At 36.0% G+C, this 18787-nt stretch overlaps 1 protein-coding gene across 1 annotated transcript in view; it reads left to right on the top strand.

Annotated features, from left to right (window-relative positions):
- The window catches only part of ASXL3 (ASXL transcriptional regulator 3), a 177434-nt gene that overhangs the window by 61488 nt on the left and 97159 nt on the right, over positions 1-18787 (top strand). The window contains exons 7-8 of the mRNA XM_047086869.1: positions 6741-6849; positions 8083-8191. Of these exons, the coding sequence (XP_046942825.1) occupies positions 6741-6849; positions 8083-8191 (218 nt within the window). The remainder of the gene's footprint in view (positions 1-6740; positions 6850-8082; positions 8192-18787) is intronic.

Raw genomic sequence — 18787 nt, 5'->3', positions numbered from 1 at the left:
GTGTTATTCTTTAATGATCCAATTCTACAGAGTCCTCTCAGTCATGGACCTGAATTCTCTACCATATTCTCTCAAAGTTCTTTCTTCTTTAATTTGCGGAGGTAGCATTACCTAAGGAAGATGAACGGCGATGTCATCTTCTGCAGCCTAGTTCTTAGAATAATGGAATCTACCCAGAGGGCGTCATTGCTATAGGTGGCATTGAGTGAGGATGGAACCAACCACGTTTATCATTTGCCAGCATCTGGCTTTTCTTTGTGTGTTTCCTTCAAGTGCTAAATTTTCTTTTTTAGTATCCAGGGTTAATTAAGTGGAGGAGGCAACTGTGGGGAGAAGAATGTGGGAGAGTGGAAAAAGCATGGGCTTTGGAATCAGAATAGAATTTGGATTTCAGCTGTATCACTTAGTTGTTATTTGACTGCAGTAAGATTTTTCACATCTCAGCCTCAGTTATATCTGCGAAACTGGAAATCATGCTTACCTCTCATGGTGGCTACATGGAATATAAATAATAGTTGTGAAAGCCCAGTCACATCCGAAATGCTCAGTAAATGGTAACTGTAATAACAGATATTTATTATTATTGTTCTTTCCCTACTACCTTTATTGCAGATCTTATTTTCACTGTTATTCACATGTGAAAGGCGATGGGGTTGGAGTTTATGCATTCCACGTCTTCACTTATTTTTGCTAATGAAATGAAAGTGAAATTAGACCAAATCTTAACCTGAACCAGTTCTTCAGACAAGTTACAAAATATTTAAATTCTTTCCATTTGCCATCTTGTGTACCTCTCGATGTTGGTCTCTTTGAGGAGGAGGAGTATTCATAAAAATGATAGTTCACAATCTTTTGAACACTTACAGTATGCCAGACACATTTCTAAGTGTTTTACATGTTTTAAGTCATTGCTCCTTCAGAATAATCCCCTATGAAATAGTGACTCCTGTTACCACATTCTGTAGTTGAGGAACCTGAGACCCAGAGTGGTCAATTCTAAAGTCGCACAGCTAGTAAATGGTCTAGCCTCCATTGAATTCAAGCTGACAGGCTCCAGAAGCCCCAGCCTTACTCCTTGTGCTCTGTTGTCTCTCCTGGTATAGCAGTGGTAACATGGCATGGGGAGAGACAGTTGTCAACGTCCAGCTATAGTGTGCTGTGTTGTTATTCAGTGTCTGGATTTATAGATGCCTCACCTCAGATTTTAGTTGGGGGCCTTTAAAAATTATAATTTGGATTATAGGCTTTAATTGACACTTGTAGAGGCCTATTTTTTTCTCCTTATAGGTACTATTTTAAAATAACACTGGGCATACTTTTGTCCCTGTATTAATGTTTTGGGAACCCTGCCTCCTAAAACAAAAGGTCACTTTAATGAATGTGGTTGTATGAACCACTGTAGTCTACCTGGTGGTAGCTGGGTAAGGTCTCCAAAGTAATAAAAGATCTAAGTTCAAATTCCTGTTTATCCTAAGAAGAATATCTTTTTGTATTGTTCAGGCCAATCAGAGACATGCTTAGGTTTGGAAATTGTTTCTCTAGATTTGAGAATTGCATGACATATGTCACTTGGTAATTATTTCATTCCTCAATATATCTACCTCCTGAGAGTACCAGTGCTGCATTTCTAATTTTACCATAGAGACATGTTGAATTTTGAAAATCATGTGGATATTCTTCACATGGAAATATGCAAAATATCTTCCTTTTATGACACATCTCTCGAGTTAATTGGTTATTCCTATTTATTTTTATATTTTTAAGACATATCTCATGTCTGTGCTGATTAAAACTGTTCATTAGTGATTTTCTTAGAGGCACTATAAGAGTTTGGAACACTGTTTTTGTCTTCAAAATCAAATTTCAAGGTTGCGTTAGGTCATTCTTTGGCTAAATTTTATGTGCTGGGATTATTTAGGTAATGTATATAGCTTTTAAGTTTTTATTTTCAGTCATTTTCAAGAGTTCCAGGCTGGTAGTAATTTTTCTCAAGAGTAAGAAGTTAGTTTGGCCTTGACTTTCTAGAATTTTTTTAATCATGTAGGTTACTGATTTATCAGATGTACAGTGTGCCTGTATGTGTTAAGGAGTCATCAACACTCACTGTTTATTCTTCTCCACTAGTAATGACTTGCCCATTGAATATGTAAATGAATAGACAAATCCAAAAATGAACTGTTCATTTTTATGATTTTAAAAACATTTTGGTGAAGTATAACTATAGTTAGATGCACAAATCCTAAGTAAACAATTTAATTTTCACATAGTGAACACAAAGATCCTGTATCAAGAGCTAAAATATTACTTGCACCCCAGAGGCCCACATAATTTCCTCTTAAAAATATAGCCTTTACAGTTAAGATATTTTCTTTAAGCCATCAATACTGGAAGTACTTGAAAGGAGCTATTAAGAATTTTTTTGAAAGGAGAGTGAATGTATAATTGTTTCTATTAATTTATATTAATAGTACTTAGCACATAACTGTTAATAACACAATAAATGCTGTTAACAGCTGCTTCTTGAATTTGTTGAGTTTTTAGACTTACGTTGTTCAGGGTTAATTTTTTAATGCTCCCATATTTGAAAAATTAGATTAAAAATGTTTTTTGGGAATAGCTTTTATCTGACATTTTTAAGAGATACTTAGTAAAATAGTCTAAAAGTTGTGTTACTTAAATATTGTATAGCATTATTATTTTATACATAAAGGAATGGAGTACCACAATTATGATATTTTCTTTGTCATGTCTATAAATATTCTTCCAATTGTGTTCCCTGGGTATATGTTTCTTCCAGTTGTATTCCCTGGGTGTGTGTGTGTGTGTGTGTGTGTGTGTGTGTGTGTGTGTGCGTGTGCGTGTGTGTGTGTGTATGTGGTTTTTAAAATTATTAAAATAGATAGGCTATCCATTCCCTTCACTAAGTGTGCACTATTAGTAAAATTTTATGTGTTCTGTCAGCAATTTGATGTGATAAAGCAATGGGTTTTCTGTAGTTCACACAGCACCAGGGCTCTGCAAAGCATCTCTGGGGGTTCTTTGATGTCTAGACAGTTTAAATTATGCCTGCTCCCCTGCCTCCAAATTCCACCCCTGTTCTGCTTCAGGGGTTGTGGGAAATGAAAACAAACCAGAAGGGTTCCACAACCCTACAGTCGAGGGAGAAAAACAAACAAGTAGAATAAGCTGTATATCTACCCTGGCAGGTGTATAGGAAAGGGCCCAATTAAAGGGAATGGCAGAAAGAAAAGAACGGGGGACAAATACTGTCCTTCTTATTTATTTCTAATTATATTTATGATACAGAAATACATGTGCATTGTGGACAGAATGAAAACGTTGTGGAGGCATTAGGGAAGGAAGTATGAGTCACCTTCTACCCCAGCTCCCCAGGTTTTCCTCCCCCTTGGCAGCCAAAACTACAAGTTCAGTGTGTGTCTTGTATATTCCCCTGTTTTATTGAAATGGTAAGATGCAGAATTGTATTTAAAGTTGGAAAACTAACTTTCTTTTCTTCCTTTTTTCTTGGTTTTCCTTTTATAATTCGGGATATCACGATTCTTCCAACTCATCTTTTTAGAAAGTAAGTAACTTTTGAAAGTTCAGAGTTTTTTTTTGTTGTTAAAATGTTGTTTTGTTATTTCAGATCATATACACACATGCATATTTTATTATAGAGTTTTTAACTTTTAAAGTTCCAACTGAGGTAATTAACGCTTGCCTTAACTGTGAACGAAATGTGTTTTTTTGTTAATTACAAATATGAAATGCTATGTAGAAGTTGTTCATGCTATCTAAGAATACATTTTTAACATATATTTGCCTTATCTTCTTTCATGCCCACAGTAAGTCATTGTAATATATATTAATACATAAACATATATAAATATATTTAAATATGTATGGATATAAATATATTTTCCTCAAAGCAGGCCAAGGCATGCCTGCTAGATTTATTTTTTTAATATGAAATTAATAAAAACATAAATAAGACTTTTATTTACTACTGTTCAGTAATAGTTCATTAAGACATTCATTTCTTCAGGAAAAGCAATCCAAATTTCTAGACTGTATGGGGTTGTTGAGGCTAATAGCAATAAATAAATAGTATGAAGGATTTTTTAAAAATGCATTTTCCTATGTCTCTTCTGCATTGGATGAAACAGTTGATGCTAATGTTTTATTGTTTTTTTTTTTTAAATAGACCTAATACAGGGTTTTTTTTTTTTCTGTAAAGAAATGCAGGTTGTAAGCTTAAAACTAAGTGACTAATCAGCCAGTGATTTGAGTTGTAAAATTTGCATTTCATTGCAAAATATTTTCTAATTCTTCTAAAATGCAAATGTTGTTTAGTTTTGAAATAAAACAGATTTCATATGTTTATTTTGGGAATGATTTGGGAGAATGACGGTAGTCATTGAGACTTGGGGATACACTGTCATGTGATTGTGAAGTACATATTTTTAAATATTTCCATAGTAAATCTTTACTTTATGGAATTAATAAACAGTATAATTTAATAATATATTCATGCTCCACAGAGCTTATTATTTGTATGAAACTGGGTGCTTATCACTTACATTTGCAGCAAGCATAGCATTAAACTGCTACTTAGTAGTCAATTTATCTTCTACAATTATCTTCATTTACTGCACCTTAGAAAGAAAATGTAAATTATAGTGATGTTAAATTGCATTTGTTTAGCACTTTTTGTCTTTAAATTTGTAGTATTCTTTCATATTCTAAATCTGTGTTAGGACTTTAGGAAAAAGCAAGAAGAATGTGTGTGAGGTTTGCTGTTAGGTGGGCAATTTTATTGTTACATTTTTAAAAGTCTGCATTTTTTTTCATTTCTATGTATTGGATTCTATTTTACTTATAGTGTTAACATTTTCTTGCCAAGTCCCTACGGAAAGTCTGTGTTTCTGACAGTTTCACTAAATTAAAACTCCACAAATCTGGCGTAATAATTTCCCAGCTTCAATTTGTCTGTGCTTTTATCTAAAGAGAAAATGACAAAAATAGGTATTTTGGAGTGTTCAGTATAACATGTACAGCATTATTTATCTGGAATTTGTTCATGAACAGAGATATTTCTGGGAGAGATGAATATATTTTACTGTATAAGGTATGCCTGGCCCACTTGAAATATGAGCAAAAAATCTTTTGTGAGGAAAAATAATGAAATTCGGTCTGTAAACTTGGAGAAGCTTCCCAAGGAAAGATGTTACATAAATGCACACAGTAGAATTACCACGTATGCTTTAGTGTTATCACTGCATTGTTCTATGACCAAATTTATGTTAGGGCTCTTGCTTCCTGTCACATCCAATGGGATCATACTGACATGTTTGCAAAGAGAAGCCTCTTCCTAAAATGAGTGTGTTCTTCTTATTGTAATTCTCATAAACCTTTATGACTATGATGTATATATATGCAATATATACAATATATGCAATACACACACACATGTGCACACACACAATATATGCAATACACACACACACACACACATATGTGTGTGTGTGTGTGTGTATATACACAGACACACACATGCTGTTGCAACTTGGCAAATTTAGCCTTTTAATTTTATTGTGAGTTTTCATAGTAGGTAACAGATTTAATAGTCTTCGTTTTTAGAAACTTTTAGTAACATAAAACTATGTTTCTGTCATAGAAATTCAAATTTCAAAACCTTAATATCCTAGAGGTTCTCTTCTCTGAGAATATTTTGGATTAAATATCCAGAACCCATATGACACAAATGGGGTGGAGTAGGGCTTCTAATCAATATTGGTTCAATCAAATATCAATCTTTTAGCATATTAGGAAGTAAAATGTAAATGGAAACATTAACAAATGAAAGTAATAATACTAGCTCTAACTTCTGGTTTGCAAAAATACTAGTTTGCAAATAAAAAAAAGGTTCTAAAGTCTACTCCAGAAAATAAACATCTTTCTAAGTATAATGTTCATAAACATCTTTCTAAGTATAATGAATACATTTCAATGTTTGTACATATGTGCATTGATATTTTTAATTATTAGTTTAATTCTGTTTGACTTCTTTAAAAAATCTGTTTTCATAATTCAGTCACTTGCAGTTTTACTACAGAACATAATTATTAACTGGGTAGAATTCCCAAACACATACTTTTTTATTGACGAATCTGAGCAACTGATGTCATTGTAGAAGCTGTATCAGAGGTATAAACACAGATAGACATTTTTATTTGGCCGTGTGAGAAATGCAGTCCTGTGAGTAACTTAAATACTTGTAATTTCAAATCAGTTCTTCCCTGGTTTCTTATTATTCTTTTGTTGCTTTTCAACCTATAGGATGGAGCTGTCCTTGAACTTGGTTTATTTGATCATTCAAGTGCAACCATCAAGTTGCCCGTAATATTTAAAAACTGAGGCTTCGTGGTATTATTTGTAAAATAGCAGCACATTAACGTTTGGGCTTTGGTTTCTTGGAAATAGAGTGTTGGTTGCTTTATGAATAAAAAGCATAATTTCAATTCAGGAGACTTTTTGCCTGAAGCCTATAAGACAGATGCATCTGATTAACTTTGGCAAAACTGGACTGGCCTGTTATTGTAATGTAGATGTTTTCAGGGTTGGAAGGATATTTTAAAAAGGCATGTGAGAAGGTCTTTTTTTGAGAGAGAGACTGAGAACAGTTTTACCACAGAAACTGCATCTCAGACTCTTCATTTTTGCACACTTTTATTTTCTAGTGGAACTTCTCCATTAGCCTGTCTGAATGCAATGCTTCACACTAACACTCGAATAGGGGATGGAACATTCTTCAAAATCCCTGGAAAGTCAGGCCTCTATGCTCTCAAAGTAAGTTGGATTGTTCTGCGTATTATGTCTGTTATTACTGCGTATCATGCGTTTTCTCAGACATGTGAAGGTAAACAAAATTAGATTTGGGTGAAGGGTAGAAAAGTGACCCCTATGCCTTTTAAATGTTTTCAGATGTCTTAAAAGTGACTTCATATTAAGAATAAACAATGACATTTTTCTTCAAGGAAAGCATATCTGTGGTTTCAGTCTAACATATGGTAACGGAAAATAGTTGTGGCTTCCTTAAAATTCTTGATTCTTAAAAATTTACATGGAGGAGTGCCATGAGGCATCAGCCAAGAGCTTAAGATGATCACAGTTGCCGTAAACTATTTGACTTAATGACCATCAGTTGATATACAGACTTCACACCTGTGTGCCTTTCTGTCTTTTATAAAAATAAGTTTATCCATCCTTCTTGAAAAGTTGCTGATTTAAATTAATCATTCAGTTTTAAAACAACAGTGATATCAAGGGAATTTTAAATAATGCATTCTTGTTGTGTGAGAAGAATAGAGAAATGACATAAAAAGACTCAGATAATTGAGTCTTAATTTAGTGTAATCCCCTTCCCAACTAGAATGAGAAGTGTTATCTAAGATGCAAAGTTCCAGAGGATAAAAGCCGATGGTCTCCAAATGGTTGTGTAACTTGGAACAATAATAAGTCAACGTATTTTTCTTATATTTTAAAAATAAGTCACTGTTTTTAATAAATGATGGATTACCTTTAAAGGTCATTAATTTCCTTTGAGAAGGCTGTTTTTAATGCTAAACGTTATACCTGGCAAAGAAGCAAAGGTTCTTTCTCAGCCATTAAGCATTAGGCCCTCATCACTGTGTGCGTTTCACAAAATAACCCAGGTTAATCAAAAAGACTTGTATTATTTCAGTTGCTTTTTGTAGGTACCTGGGTATTTAATGTACTGGTAAAATTCTGAGTTGTTAAGCCATTTCCTAATATAAGGAGGAATGTAGAATTGAAAAAAAAAATGGAAGCAGCATATGTCACTTTTGTATAGATTTTAAAAGGTTATCTACAAAAAATCATCTGTGGCAGCGTGCTTTTCCTAGTTTTTTTTTTTTGAAGGACTGATTTTACATTAAGTAAATCTGTTGAAATTCCAAGTTATAAGTAACAGTAGTAATACTTTAGGACTCTGAAAGTATTTTAAATGTTTTCAGTTGCCAGTACATCTCCATAAATCATCATTTTTTAAAAATAATATAGAAAGAGGAGTCGTCATGCCCAGCTGATGGAACATTGGATTTAGGCTGTGAGTCTGAACTGGATGGCGCAGAAATGGCAGAGGCCAATGCCAGTGGAGAAGGAAATGGAGGTAAGTGTGATGAACTTTAAGATATAAACCTTACTCTTAGAAATTACATAGAAGTCCAGTAATTCACAGATCGAATTCCTGACCGTTATAGATATAATTTCTTCTCTACGTTTTTACCACCTGCTTAGATTCAGCATCAAGTAATTTTTATTCAAAAGATTATCACCTAAGAAAAATTTGCATTTATTTGCTTTTTGTTTTAGTTATTTTTTAAAGTATGGACTTTTCTGGGTAATATTCTCAAGTGCTCTCAGTATATTTCTCCTGTAAGATGAGGGTGTTACTGGGGGTATCCAGTGGTTTTATTCTTATGTGAGACAGAGAATGCTGTTTTGTCTCTGATTGTGTTTCTTTTTTCCTGTGATCACAAGTTGTTTGATGATCTTAGTATTCCTAACAATGAAACAAGGGCCAAATAAGTTATGTTCTTGTGAAACCCTTTTGAAAAGTGAGCAACCCTTCCAGAATTCTAAGGGGGCATTTTCTGCCTCTGAGTTCTGCCCTTGTTAATTCATTTTTATCTTTCTCAAGACATGTGCATTATGATTGCATTAGTGTATATAATTCCTGGACTGCAGTTTTAGCGAATCTTTGTTCCACAAATGCTGCTGTACTTTTTCCTACCTTACCCACTAGTCCCACAAAGTGGATCCAGATCATGATTCAAGAGGAAGACTGTGTCATTAAAGCCTCTGTTGGTGGACTCATAGAAATCAGTAAATTATCTTTACACAAACAAATCTTAAAGGATCCTTGCAGAAATATCGTATTTCAGTAATGGCCCAAAGCCATTCATTTTGTTAACGGCCACACATAGTCCCTTTGTATTCTGACTGGACACTCCTGCCCTGTAAGTTGGTATGATTTCTGATGGTCCCCAGGAGACTGATTTTGCTTCAGTGCCTATCTGATCTGCAACAGAGGTTGTGAATTAAAGTAGGAAACACAGATTCTTAATAAAAGGGCTGAAGTTAGCTTTGTGGACTTTTTTTTTTTTTGAAAACCAACTCTCACTGAATTTGAGGTCCCTATTCTTACACCTTTTGAAAACTCACCTCACCCCCATGCTATCTATCGTTGTGGTAGTACTGTGAATTTTGACGGGGCCTTGTGGTTACAGAGAGAACAAGGCAGAGATGCACAGCAACTTCTGGCCTTCTGGAAGGGCTGCTAAATGGAGCAAACTGTTCTCCTTCAGAAAGATGAAGGGGAATCTTACTGGATTATCCCTCTTGTTGCACTACTGGCTTCAATGGGCACTTGTGTTTCTCTCTCTCTCTCTCAAACTATTGAGCTTCTATGTGTCCTGGACTATTTTCAACACTGCAGTTACAGCAGTAAAAACAAGAACAAAAAGAGACCTCCCCTGGGTCTTAGATGGGTAGAGATACAGACATTAAGCAAAATAAATATGTAAAATGTATAGCTTCTTCAGTTCCAAAAAAGTGATATGGGGCAAAATAAATGAGATAAGAGTCAAAGAAAGGGGTACATTTGAGAAAGATCTGAGGGGAATAAGGAAGGCAGCAGGTATCTAAGGATGAAGAGTTCTAGGTGAAGAAGCAGCAATTATAGAGGCCTTGAAGCAGGAGAGTTCCTGGAATATTCCAAAAACATCAAGAGCCTAGTGTGGTTGGAGGCCAGGGTGAGCAAAGGAGAGGATGGTAAGATACAAAGTTAGAGAAGTTATGGGGCCAGATATTATGGTGCCTTGATCTTGCCTTTTGCTTTGAATTAGATGTTCAACTCTTGTAGGGTTTTGAGCTAGAGAGGCAATGAGCTCATATAGGTTTTAGCAGAAGCTAAAGTATAGCAGGAGCACTAATTACAAATATATATATATTTGTAATTAGTGCTATATATATATATATATATATATATATATATATATATATATATATAGGGGAAAAAGGACAAAAACCAGAGACCAGTTAGAAAGCTTTTGCCATAATCAGATAAGAGTTTGAATAAAAAGAGTAGCAGTGGATATGCTGGAAAGTGATTGGATTCTGGATATATACAAAGCTAGATCTAACAGGAGCTGCTAAAATTAGTATGGCTATGAAATAAAGAAAGGAGCTGGAGATAACCCCCAAATTTGAGTGTGAGCAGGTAGAAAAATTAGCATTATCTTTAACTTAGATGGAAAATCTGCAAGAGACTTAGTTTAGGAGACAGAATTGTTGATAGGGAGCTCAGTTTGGGACATACTAAGTATGACCTTCATTTTCAACACCCAGGTGGATGTGTTAAATAATTGGATTTATCAGTCGTGAATTCATGGGGAAGATCTTGCTGGACATACACATGTAAAAGTGGTCAGTTTATAGATGATATTTAAAGATAAGAAACAGATGAGATCACCAAAGAACTGAAGGCAGATAGAAAAGAGAAGAAGCCCAAAGACTGAGCTCACGGGCACTTGAATTTTAAGACCTTGGAGAAATTATAGGAAATAATTACAACAAATGCGACTAAAGATAAATGGATAGAAGAACATGTCTGTCCTGGAAACCAAGTGAAGAAAGTGTTTCTGGGGAGGAAGCACCTTAAATGTGCCAAATGCTTTTGATGGATCAGCTTATAGTGAAGACTGAGAATAACCATTGGATTTAGCTTTGTGAGGTTGGTGATGAACTTGGCAATGACAATTTCTGTCCACTGCTGAGACTGCAAGCCTGAGTGGAGTGGGTTCAAGAGAATAGGAGGACAGAAATTGGAGTCCCCAAAAGATGATTCTTTCAAGGATTTTTGAGATAAAGGGAAGGTGTGAAATGGGAAAATGGCTAGAAGGGAAAGTGAAATCAAAAGAAAGTTGTTTTGGGGCACCTGGGTAACTCAGTCAGTTGAGTGTCCAGCTCTTGGTTTTGGCTCGGGTCATGATCCCATAGTTTGTGAGTTTGAGCCCCGCAGTGCAGAGCCTGCTGGGATTTTCTCTCCCTTTCTCTCTGCCCTTTCCCCCTTCTCTCAAAATAAATAAATACATTTTTTAAAAAAATAAAGTTTTTTTAATATGAGAGATAAATATTAGAATAATTCTAATTATTCTAGATAATGAGGATATTGAGTTGATATCCTCAACTGGATGAGGATGAGGAGAATCCAGTTGAGGAGGAGAATTTGATAATGAGGAAGGTGACCTGTGGCCGTGTGCTTGATTAGATGAGAGGAAATGGGATCTATTAACTGGATGAAGAGATTGGCCTTATAAGATTGTTTGATTTGGTGTTCTAGAGAAAATGAGTTAGAAAGATAGGTGATGTGAGTGGAATGCACGAAATTGAGGTTAGGACGATATTATGGAATTTATGTCTGAGATGAGAGGAAAGAAAGAAGGGGGCTAGGTTTAAGGCTGTCATGAATGGTTAGGCAGTGTGCGCCCTCTTCAGAGTGGCCTGACTGAAGGGACCGTTATCAGTGGCTGAAATTCAGCAGCCCTCTGTTTGCTCAGCCTAGTGCTATGGGATGGAGCTGGATCTCCTTGGAGGAAATGTTGCTTTTTCTTATTTGCACAAAGACGTAGAGGCTGGTGGTAGCCCAGGTGTAAAGTATTAGAGAATCATCTGTGTGGATATTGAAACAGGCAATTATGTTAGAACTAGCATTGAAAGGGTGTGACATTTAGGAGTTAAAATCTTCAAAACATGAAGAGGGGTAACCCACGAGTTGGTAGATGAGTGCAGGAAGGAGCGGTAGTTGTTACTATGGCCTGATGGAGTGAGATAGCATGCTGGAGGCGTCTAATAAGCAGCAAGGGGAAACGGAGACCACCTATCCCATTTCCAGTCCCAGTAGTGCAAGATGTATGGAAAAGAGAGGGACTTCTGCCTGAGAGGCTTCCAGGGAAAGTGGCAGTGTTCACCGGAGAGAGTCAGGTTTTTTTGTAGATCCAAGATGTGAGTGGAATATTCTGAGAAGAGATGGAGGTTAATGGGAGATTTTGCTAAATGACTAATTCGGAATTTCAGAAGAAACAGTGGGAGGGTTTTAGCGGCTGGAAAGGGGTGGAGACAGGGTGAGAGCACTCAGCCAATAACCAAAACAAAGCAGGATGAGTAAATTCCCCTAATTTGAAATGTGGATAGGTACTTCACACAATAACACATACCCACACATCTCCAGCTAATGTGACCGAGACTAGATTTTCTGGTTTCTCCTTTGAAGTTGCATTAGAGAAATTGCTTTGGGGAATCACTGAACGGACAGTAAACAGCTTATTTCCTTGAATATTCCTTGACTTTTACACTTTTGCATCTTATGGCAAACCACAAATGCTTCTTTTAGCTTAACTATATTTCCTATCCATGTAAATACCATATTCTTCTGTTTATAGCCCACGAACCTTATCAGACTTAGATATTGAAAATATGAATGCCTCTAAGACCCAGCCTCTGTAAGTTGTTTACATGTATATGGTTTAATCCTCACAACATTCTTATGAGATAATTAATCTTTCTAGGCTCTGTTACTTTTATTTTTCTCTTCCTTCCTTCCTTGTTTGGAAGGAAAGGAATCTTTCTCTCTCTCTCTCTCTCTCTCTCTCTCTCTGTTTTTTCTTTCTTTCTTCCTTCCTTCCTTCCTTCCTTCCTTCCTTCCTTCCTTCCTTCCTTTCTTTCCTTTCTTTCCTTTCTTTCTTTCTTTCACCTGTGAGAAGACAAACTTAGGTATGTTAAATATCTCATCCAAGTGGTAAGCCAGGTAGATGTATGTGACACCAAAAGCCAGGCTCTAACCACTGTGAACTCTCTTGGAATCACAAGGAACACTAATGGCCAGGAGTCATTGCTACAGTTTGCTTTTCCAACATTTGTTTAAATCTATTCTGATTATAGACTTGAGAATTTGACAAAGAGGAACCCCTGGCTTATCCAAATTAAGGAGTAGGGTATCACATGATTTCTTACAAATTGATAGTAAAGTCCTGAGCCAGTTCAGGTGGTTTCCTTGCTGAATCTGTTTCTAATACATATTTGAACCAGAAGTTAGAATGGATGCAAGTTCTGCACTTCTTACAGCTGTACAAATATACTTTGAAAATATAATCAGAGAGTGAAGGTGGGGATGTGTGGACCTGGGAGCCAGGGCAGAGGGGAGAGGGGAAGGGAAAGGGGAGGGTCCCACCATCTGGTTTTTTTCTTCTCCTCTCTCATTCCTCCTTTGGGATGAAAGAGCCGGAAGTGCTGATGTGAATAATAACTATCAATCGGTAACATCGCCTTGTGGCAATCCAGAGAATAAGCTATTATAGAGTTATTTCAAATTAATAAAGATCAACTGACATCCGCTGCACCTTTAAAGAGGGTAAGCAGAGAAATATTTTTTAAGTATTTTTAATATATTTTAAATTTGCATTTGTTTTAAAAAGCCCTTACAAAAAGTGGTAATAAGAAATCTTAGCAGCTTGATTCCAGTCAGTAATATTTGAATCTTTTTTTTTTTTTCAAATTTTTTTTTTCAACGTTTATTTATTTTTGGGACAGAGAGAGACAGAGCATGAACGGGGGGGGGGGGGCAGAGAGAGAGGGAGACACAGAATCGGAAACAGGCTCCAGGCTCTGAGCCGTCAGCACAGAGCCCGACGCGGGGCTCGAACTCACGGACCGTGAGATCGTGACCTGGCTGAAGTCGGACGCTTAACCGACTGCGCCACCCAGGCGCCCCAGTAATATTTGAATCTTTAGATTTGAGATAATAACAGTAATGCTTTAGTCCTCCTCTTGCAGTCAGTTGGCCAGAGAAACATTCTTATTAAATGGGTGATCTTTTGCCAAGGTATTTTGTTTTAAAGTTCTGTTGAAAATTTTACAGAGTGGCGAAAGTGGTATATTATTGATTATAGAATTTACAAGACACAGAACTATAGTTACGTTTCTTTGACTCCTACTAAACAGTTTGTCGAGTTAATAAGAATTAGACATGCAGACTCAAGAAGGTAAACTCTTCAGATTTTACAGGCTTAAGCTATAGAGATTGAAGAGTGATTTAGGTGAATCACTTGATATATCTTTGTTGACAACCCATGACCATTTATGCCAATATAAGTATAGATCTATGTCACCCAAAGAAAATATTTTGAATTTTATGGGCTATTTTAGTCAGAGATTTATGGGTATATTTGTGTCTGAGTTGTTTTCTGAGGATAATACATTGGTGTATCATGAGTTTGCTCACACATATTAAGTTGACTTACAGTGCATTGCTGGCTGCAGAACCCATACATATTTTATATGAAATGATCGTATCACTACAGAGCCTTCACTCTTTTCACCTTCTATTTATAACTTGTTATTAACAAGAAAAAAATGAATTTCTCTTTTCGTGGCCCTAATTTATATTGCATGTTTAAAATCAAAAGCAACCATCCTACTATTTAAAAGGAAAAAACTGGAGAATGTACAATTTTCATCCACAGAGATCAAAAAAGGTTCTGCTTGTTATTAACCCTAATGGCTTTCAGGGAGGAAGCAGCACTCTAGCAGGGGAATTAGTATTTTAAAAGTCTCTATTTAGGGGAAAAATTATAGAGAACATATATCCTATGTTTTAGCCCTTAGATCCCAGAGTAAATAATGATTCCAACATTTGAAGAATTTTATATGGTCTTTTTTCATTATTCTTTATGGCCAGCTTTATAAGTGGGTTTCTGATTGTATGATTCTTGGCAGAGTTGTGTTAACTTAATGAAACATTATTCAGCTCACTCTTTGTTTTCGTTGGCTCAGAGGCCACAGTTTAAGGGGTCTTTTTTCAGAAGTGAAAAGTGCTTTAAGATGGCCTGAAGTGTGTGGATAGGATCTCTGTTGAGACATCAATTACATACAGATGAGGAGCTTCCTGGAGGAAGTGAGAAGTGTACTAATGAAGCTGTAGGTGCCCTCAGGGAGCAGTCACACTGACAGTTTATCAGTGGCAATTTTATATAAGGGGTTGGGGAGAAGAAAATGAGGGGACGGTGGAGCTGTGAAGGCAGTGTCTTGAGCAACTTTGGAAGATTTTGCTAATGTAGGTGGTGTCTTTTTCCTTGTGGTGGTATTGGTCGGGTCTTTCTGGAGATTTTTCAGTAGCTAGTCTGTGATTGCTCCTGTGTGGTTTTACATAGGATAGCCTCTGTGTCCATGATTAATTTCTACCTGACAGCCATTCCTAGAATGAATCTGGCAGATGAGGGAATCTTGCAGATGACGCTTTCAATGACTGGACCAGGTCTCCTGCTTTTCTTAGGTTAAGCTAATTGGTCTTCTCTTTCACATTTCTTTTTCCTCAACAGCTTTGTTAGCTCTTGGAGACACCTGTTCTACATTGGTGGCCTAGAGAAACTTAAGTATGTGAAAATTATATTGTTTTAGTTACGTATGGAAGGAAATACGGGGGAAAGAGAATACTCTTCACAGTCAGAAATGACCATTGGCAGGATATCAAGCCTCCTCTGCCTCCTCTTTCTTATTCTTCCTTCTTTCATCCCAGCCCACAGCATTCATGACTTCAAGTTCATGCAGCCTGGCTCTCAAGCCAGCATTTGACTTAAACCAGTCAATTCAATTAGACATTATTCTAATAGTAAGTGTCCAGAGGGATAGGAATCTCACAGTCTCCTTTATATTTGTCTCTGTGTTGATAAGCTTTAGAGTCAAGAATTTTTTCCTTATGCTGATTTTTTTTTTTGCTTTTAATTAAACTCATTCTCTGTTGTTTTTTTAACTCTCTGATGATGAACAGCTGAACATCATCTAGACCCCACCCCCTTCATCTCCTCCAAATAACTTATCCCAGCTCTTTTAAACATTACTTATGGATACTATTTTTCATTTCTTTTACCCATTAGGGACTTCTTTTTGTTACATACTTCCCCTTGAACTGTGGACTTTGTTCCTGTATAAATGGATTTTGGTCACTTTTAATAGCCTAGAGTCATGGAAGAAAAGGAAGTTTTCTAAGTGCAGATAAAATGACCCATTTAAGTGTACTTTTCCCTTCTTTTCTCATGCTATGAGAAAAGTATTTCATAATATAAAGATTGGAAAGAGAGTATGATCTCATAATAAAAGCAAACTCCCTCTCAAATAAAACCAGAATTAAAGGTATTCCCTCAGTTACTCATATTAACTAGCGAAGCTTCTGATTTATTAGTTTATAATTAGTATATAGGAACAAAGCACCTATTCTTTAAAGAGTAAAGTACTTTTTTTCATTGATGCCAGATTATCCATTCTCTCCTTTTTAAAGCAACAGTGTATAACCATTTCTCAGCAAACCACCTCAGTGCCTTATCTAGCTCCCTTTTTATTGTGTACTGGAGTTATCTTTTATGTGTCAAAGTATCAAGTACTTAGTCGTGATGCCCACGAGTGAAGGAAACATTTACCCTTGACCTGTACCAACATTTTAATGATATTCTCCCTGCCTGCTTCTTGATATTTCTCATTTCCTAAGTGGATTTTGCTGTATTTCTTTGTAGATGTTTCAAGAACCTTATACAGTGTAGAAGATCACAGGTGTTGTGTAGTGTAAAAGAAATAGCTTCTACTGTTTCCCCCCCCATTCAGGCAGCTCATTGTGTTATTATTCTCCCTAATTCTGAGAAAGGGATTTATATTGGTTCTGTGGTAGGAATGGATTAGGTGGTGAAAGGCTAGTACCTATAGGAAGTGCTTTTCCTATTAAATCCTTACTTCTGGTTTGAGTTTCTCTTTTGACTATAAAGGATATTTTTTTTATGGATATCCAGAGATATTAGTGTAACTGAAAGGCTCTGGTGATAAATTGAGTGCCCATGGAAGGGATTCCCATAGTTGTACCTTCAGTGCGCGAATGTTCCTCCTAGTTACCTGTGGAGCTTCAGTGTCGTGTCCAGGGCAAACCGAAATATCTGTGAACCATTTACAGACATTGCAATGAAACTGCAGTCTGTCCAGTTCCATAATATCAGAGGGACATCACTTGCAGCCTATAATATCAGCCTGATTACATCTTGTTGGAGCATGTTGTCACTGATAGACATTGCTAGCGTAATTATCATATGATTCACCGTTCCCTTTGTTTTATTTTGCTCCCTTTTCTGCAAACCTCTTCTGACTAAAGAGAGGGCATTTTTGAGCTAATGATACAGTAAAAATTTCAGTTATATTAGCTATATCTTACTCATAGATGATAGTGCAAATATTATCAAGTATCAATACCTACAGTGTTTAGTAGACAATTTCTCCCTTGAAATTTTCTTAGGGAAAAATTGCTGTTTCCTTTATTTTATTGCTAGTGTTTCTCTATTTAATTTCTGGCCTTTCTTGGCAACTCATCCACTTTGAGTTTTGTCTTTTATTGCAATGAGGGAAGTTGTTTAAATCCAGATATCTATACCCATCTTGCAATAAGGAATGCTTTTAGAGAGGGGAGTTCTCCTTAGTCTGGATCCAAAAATAATTAAGGAATTACCTTTTCTCTGAAAGAAATGGAGTCAAATGGATGTGACTTGGGGGTCAAATGGATTTGCCTGGTCCTCATTAAGTCATTTAAAAGTTTTTGGCATGTATTTTGTTGCCATGTATATCTGGAACGTCTGATACGAACAATTTCAAATGTAAGTATGATACATAAACCATACATAATCCAAACATAAGCTTTTTTTTATTACTTGTCATGTGGGGATACTTTTGAATTATTTACTTACCGATCTTTCAGAACAAATTTTAGTTATCACTGGTAGGTTTTCGTACACTTGGTTTTCCTCACATAGAATTAATATCTTTATATCCTTGTTCTTAGAAAAAATACATTTTTAAAAAGCTTTATCATCTCAGAGTCAGGTGTTGGGTTTTATTCACTGCTTTCCCCCTGCATTTTAAACAGCGCTTGGCATGAAGGTGTTCAGTAAAAGTTTTGCGACCAAATGAATGATTCATAAATAAGCTTCCTCTAAGACTTCGTTCTCTTTTGAAATGTGATTGAATTCTAACCATGTGTCACTGTGTTATCCCTAACATACTCTGTGCTCTTCAATTTAAATTGTTTATTTATAAAACCTGTATTAAGCTTATAGTGTATAGCAGGATTATTTCTACAGAAAACTGTTTTGATTTGAGAGCATCTAGTTTGATCAGAAAATTGAAAGGGAGTAATTGGAGGGAGAACTGATAGAAATGGAATGGATCAAAGGCTGCTCTTCTTCCTGCCTGAGTTAGACCTTCGAACACCAGTTACCTCTGATAGCCTGTTACTTACTGTGTGGTTTAGTGGGATACGGCAATTAATGTCTTTGTTGCAGTGACTGTATCGTGCACAGATCCTGGTCTGTGTTGTAGTTCTGCCCTCCTATAGCTCCTGCCATTTTAAGTAAGCATTGTGATTTCTAATTTTGACTTTTAAATTATCTTTATTTTTATTCCACTATGCAAAACCTCCAAACTGTGACTTTCCTTTTAAAATAAGGCAACAAGTAAGGATGGCAGAAGGGAGTTTATCTGCATTGAATGGCAGGTCATGTGACTTTCCACTGACCTTCATAGGATGTTTTGTGGTTTGGTTTATCATATTTTCCCTAATTGACTTTAGGATAATTACAGTTTCCTAAGATAAAAAAAAAATTCACTTCTTGTGTATGCT

This window comes from Lynx rufus, unplaced genomic scaffold (genome assembly GCF_022079265.1).
Source record: "Lynx rufus isolate CCGP_SWC_20201006 ecotype Redwood Valley unplaced genomic scaffold, mLynRuf1.p SCAF_22, whole genome shotgun sequence".
NCBI lineage: Eukaryota > Metazoa > Chordata > Mammalia > Carnivora > Felidae > Lynx > Lynx rufus.
This window is presented reverse-complemented; position numbering and strand designations above follow the sequence as displayed.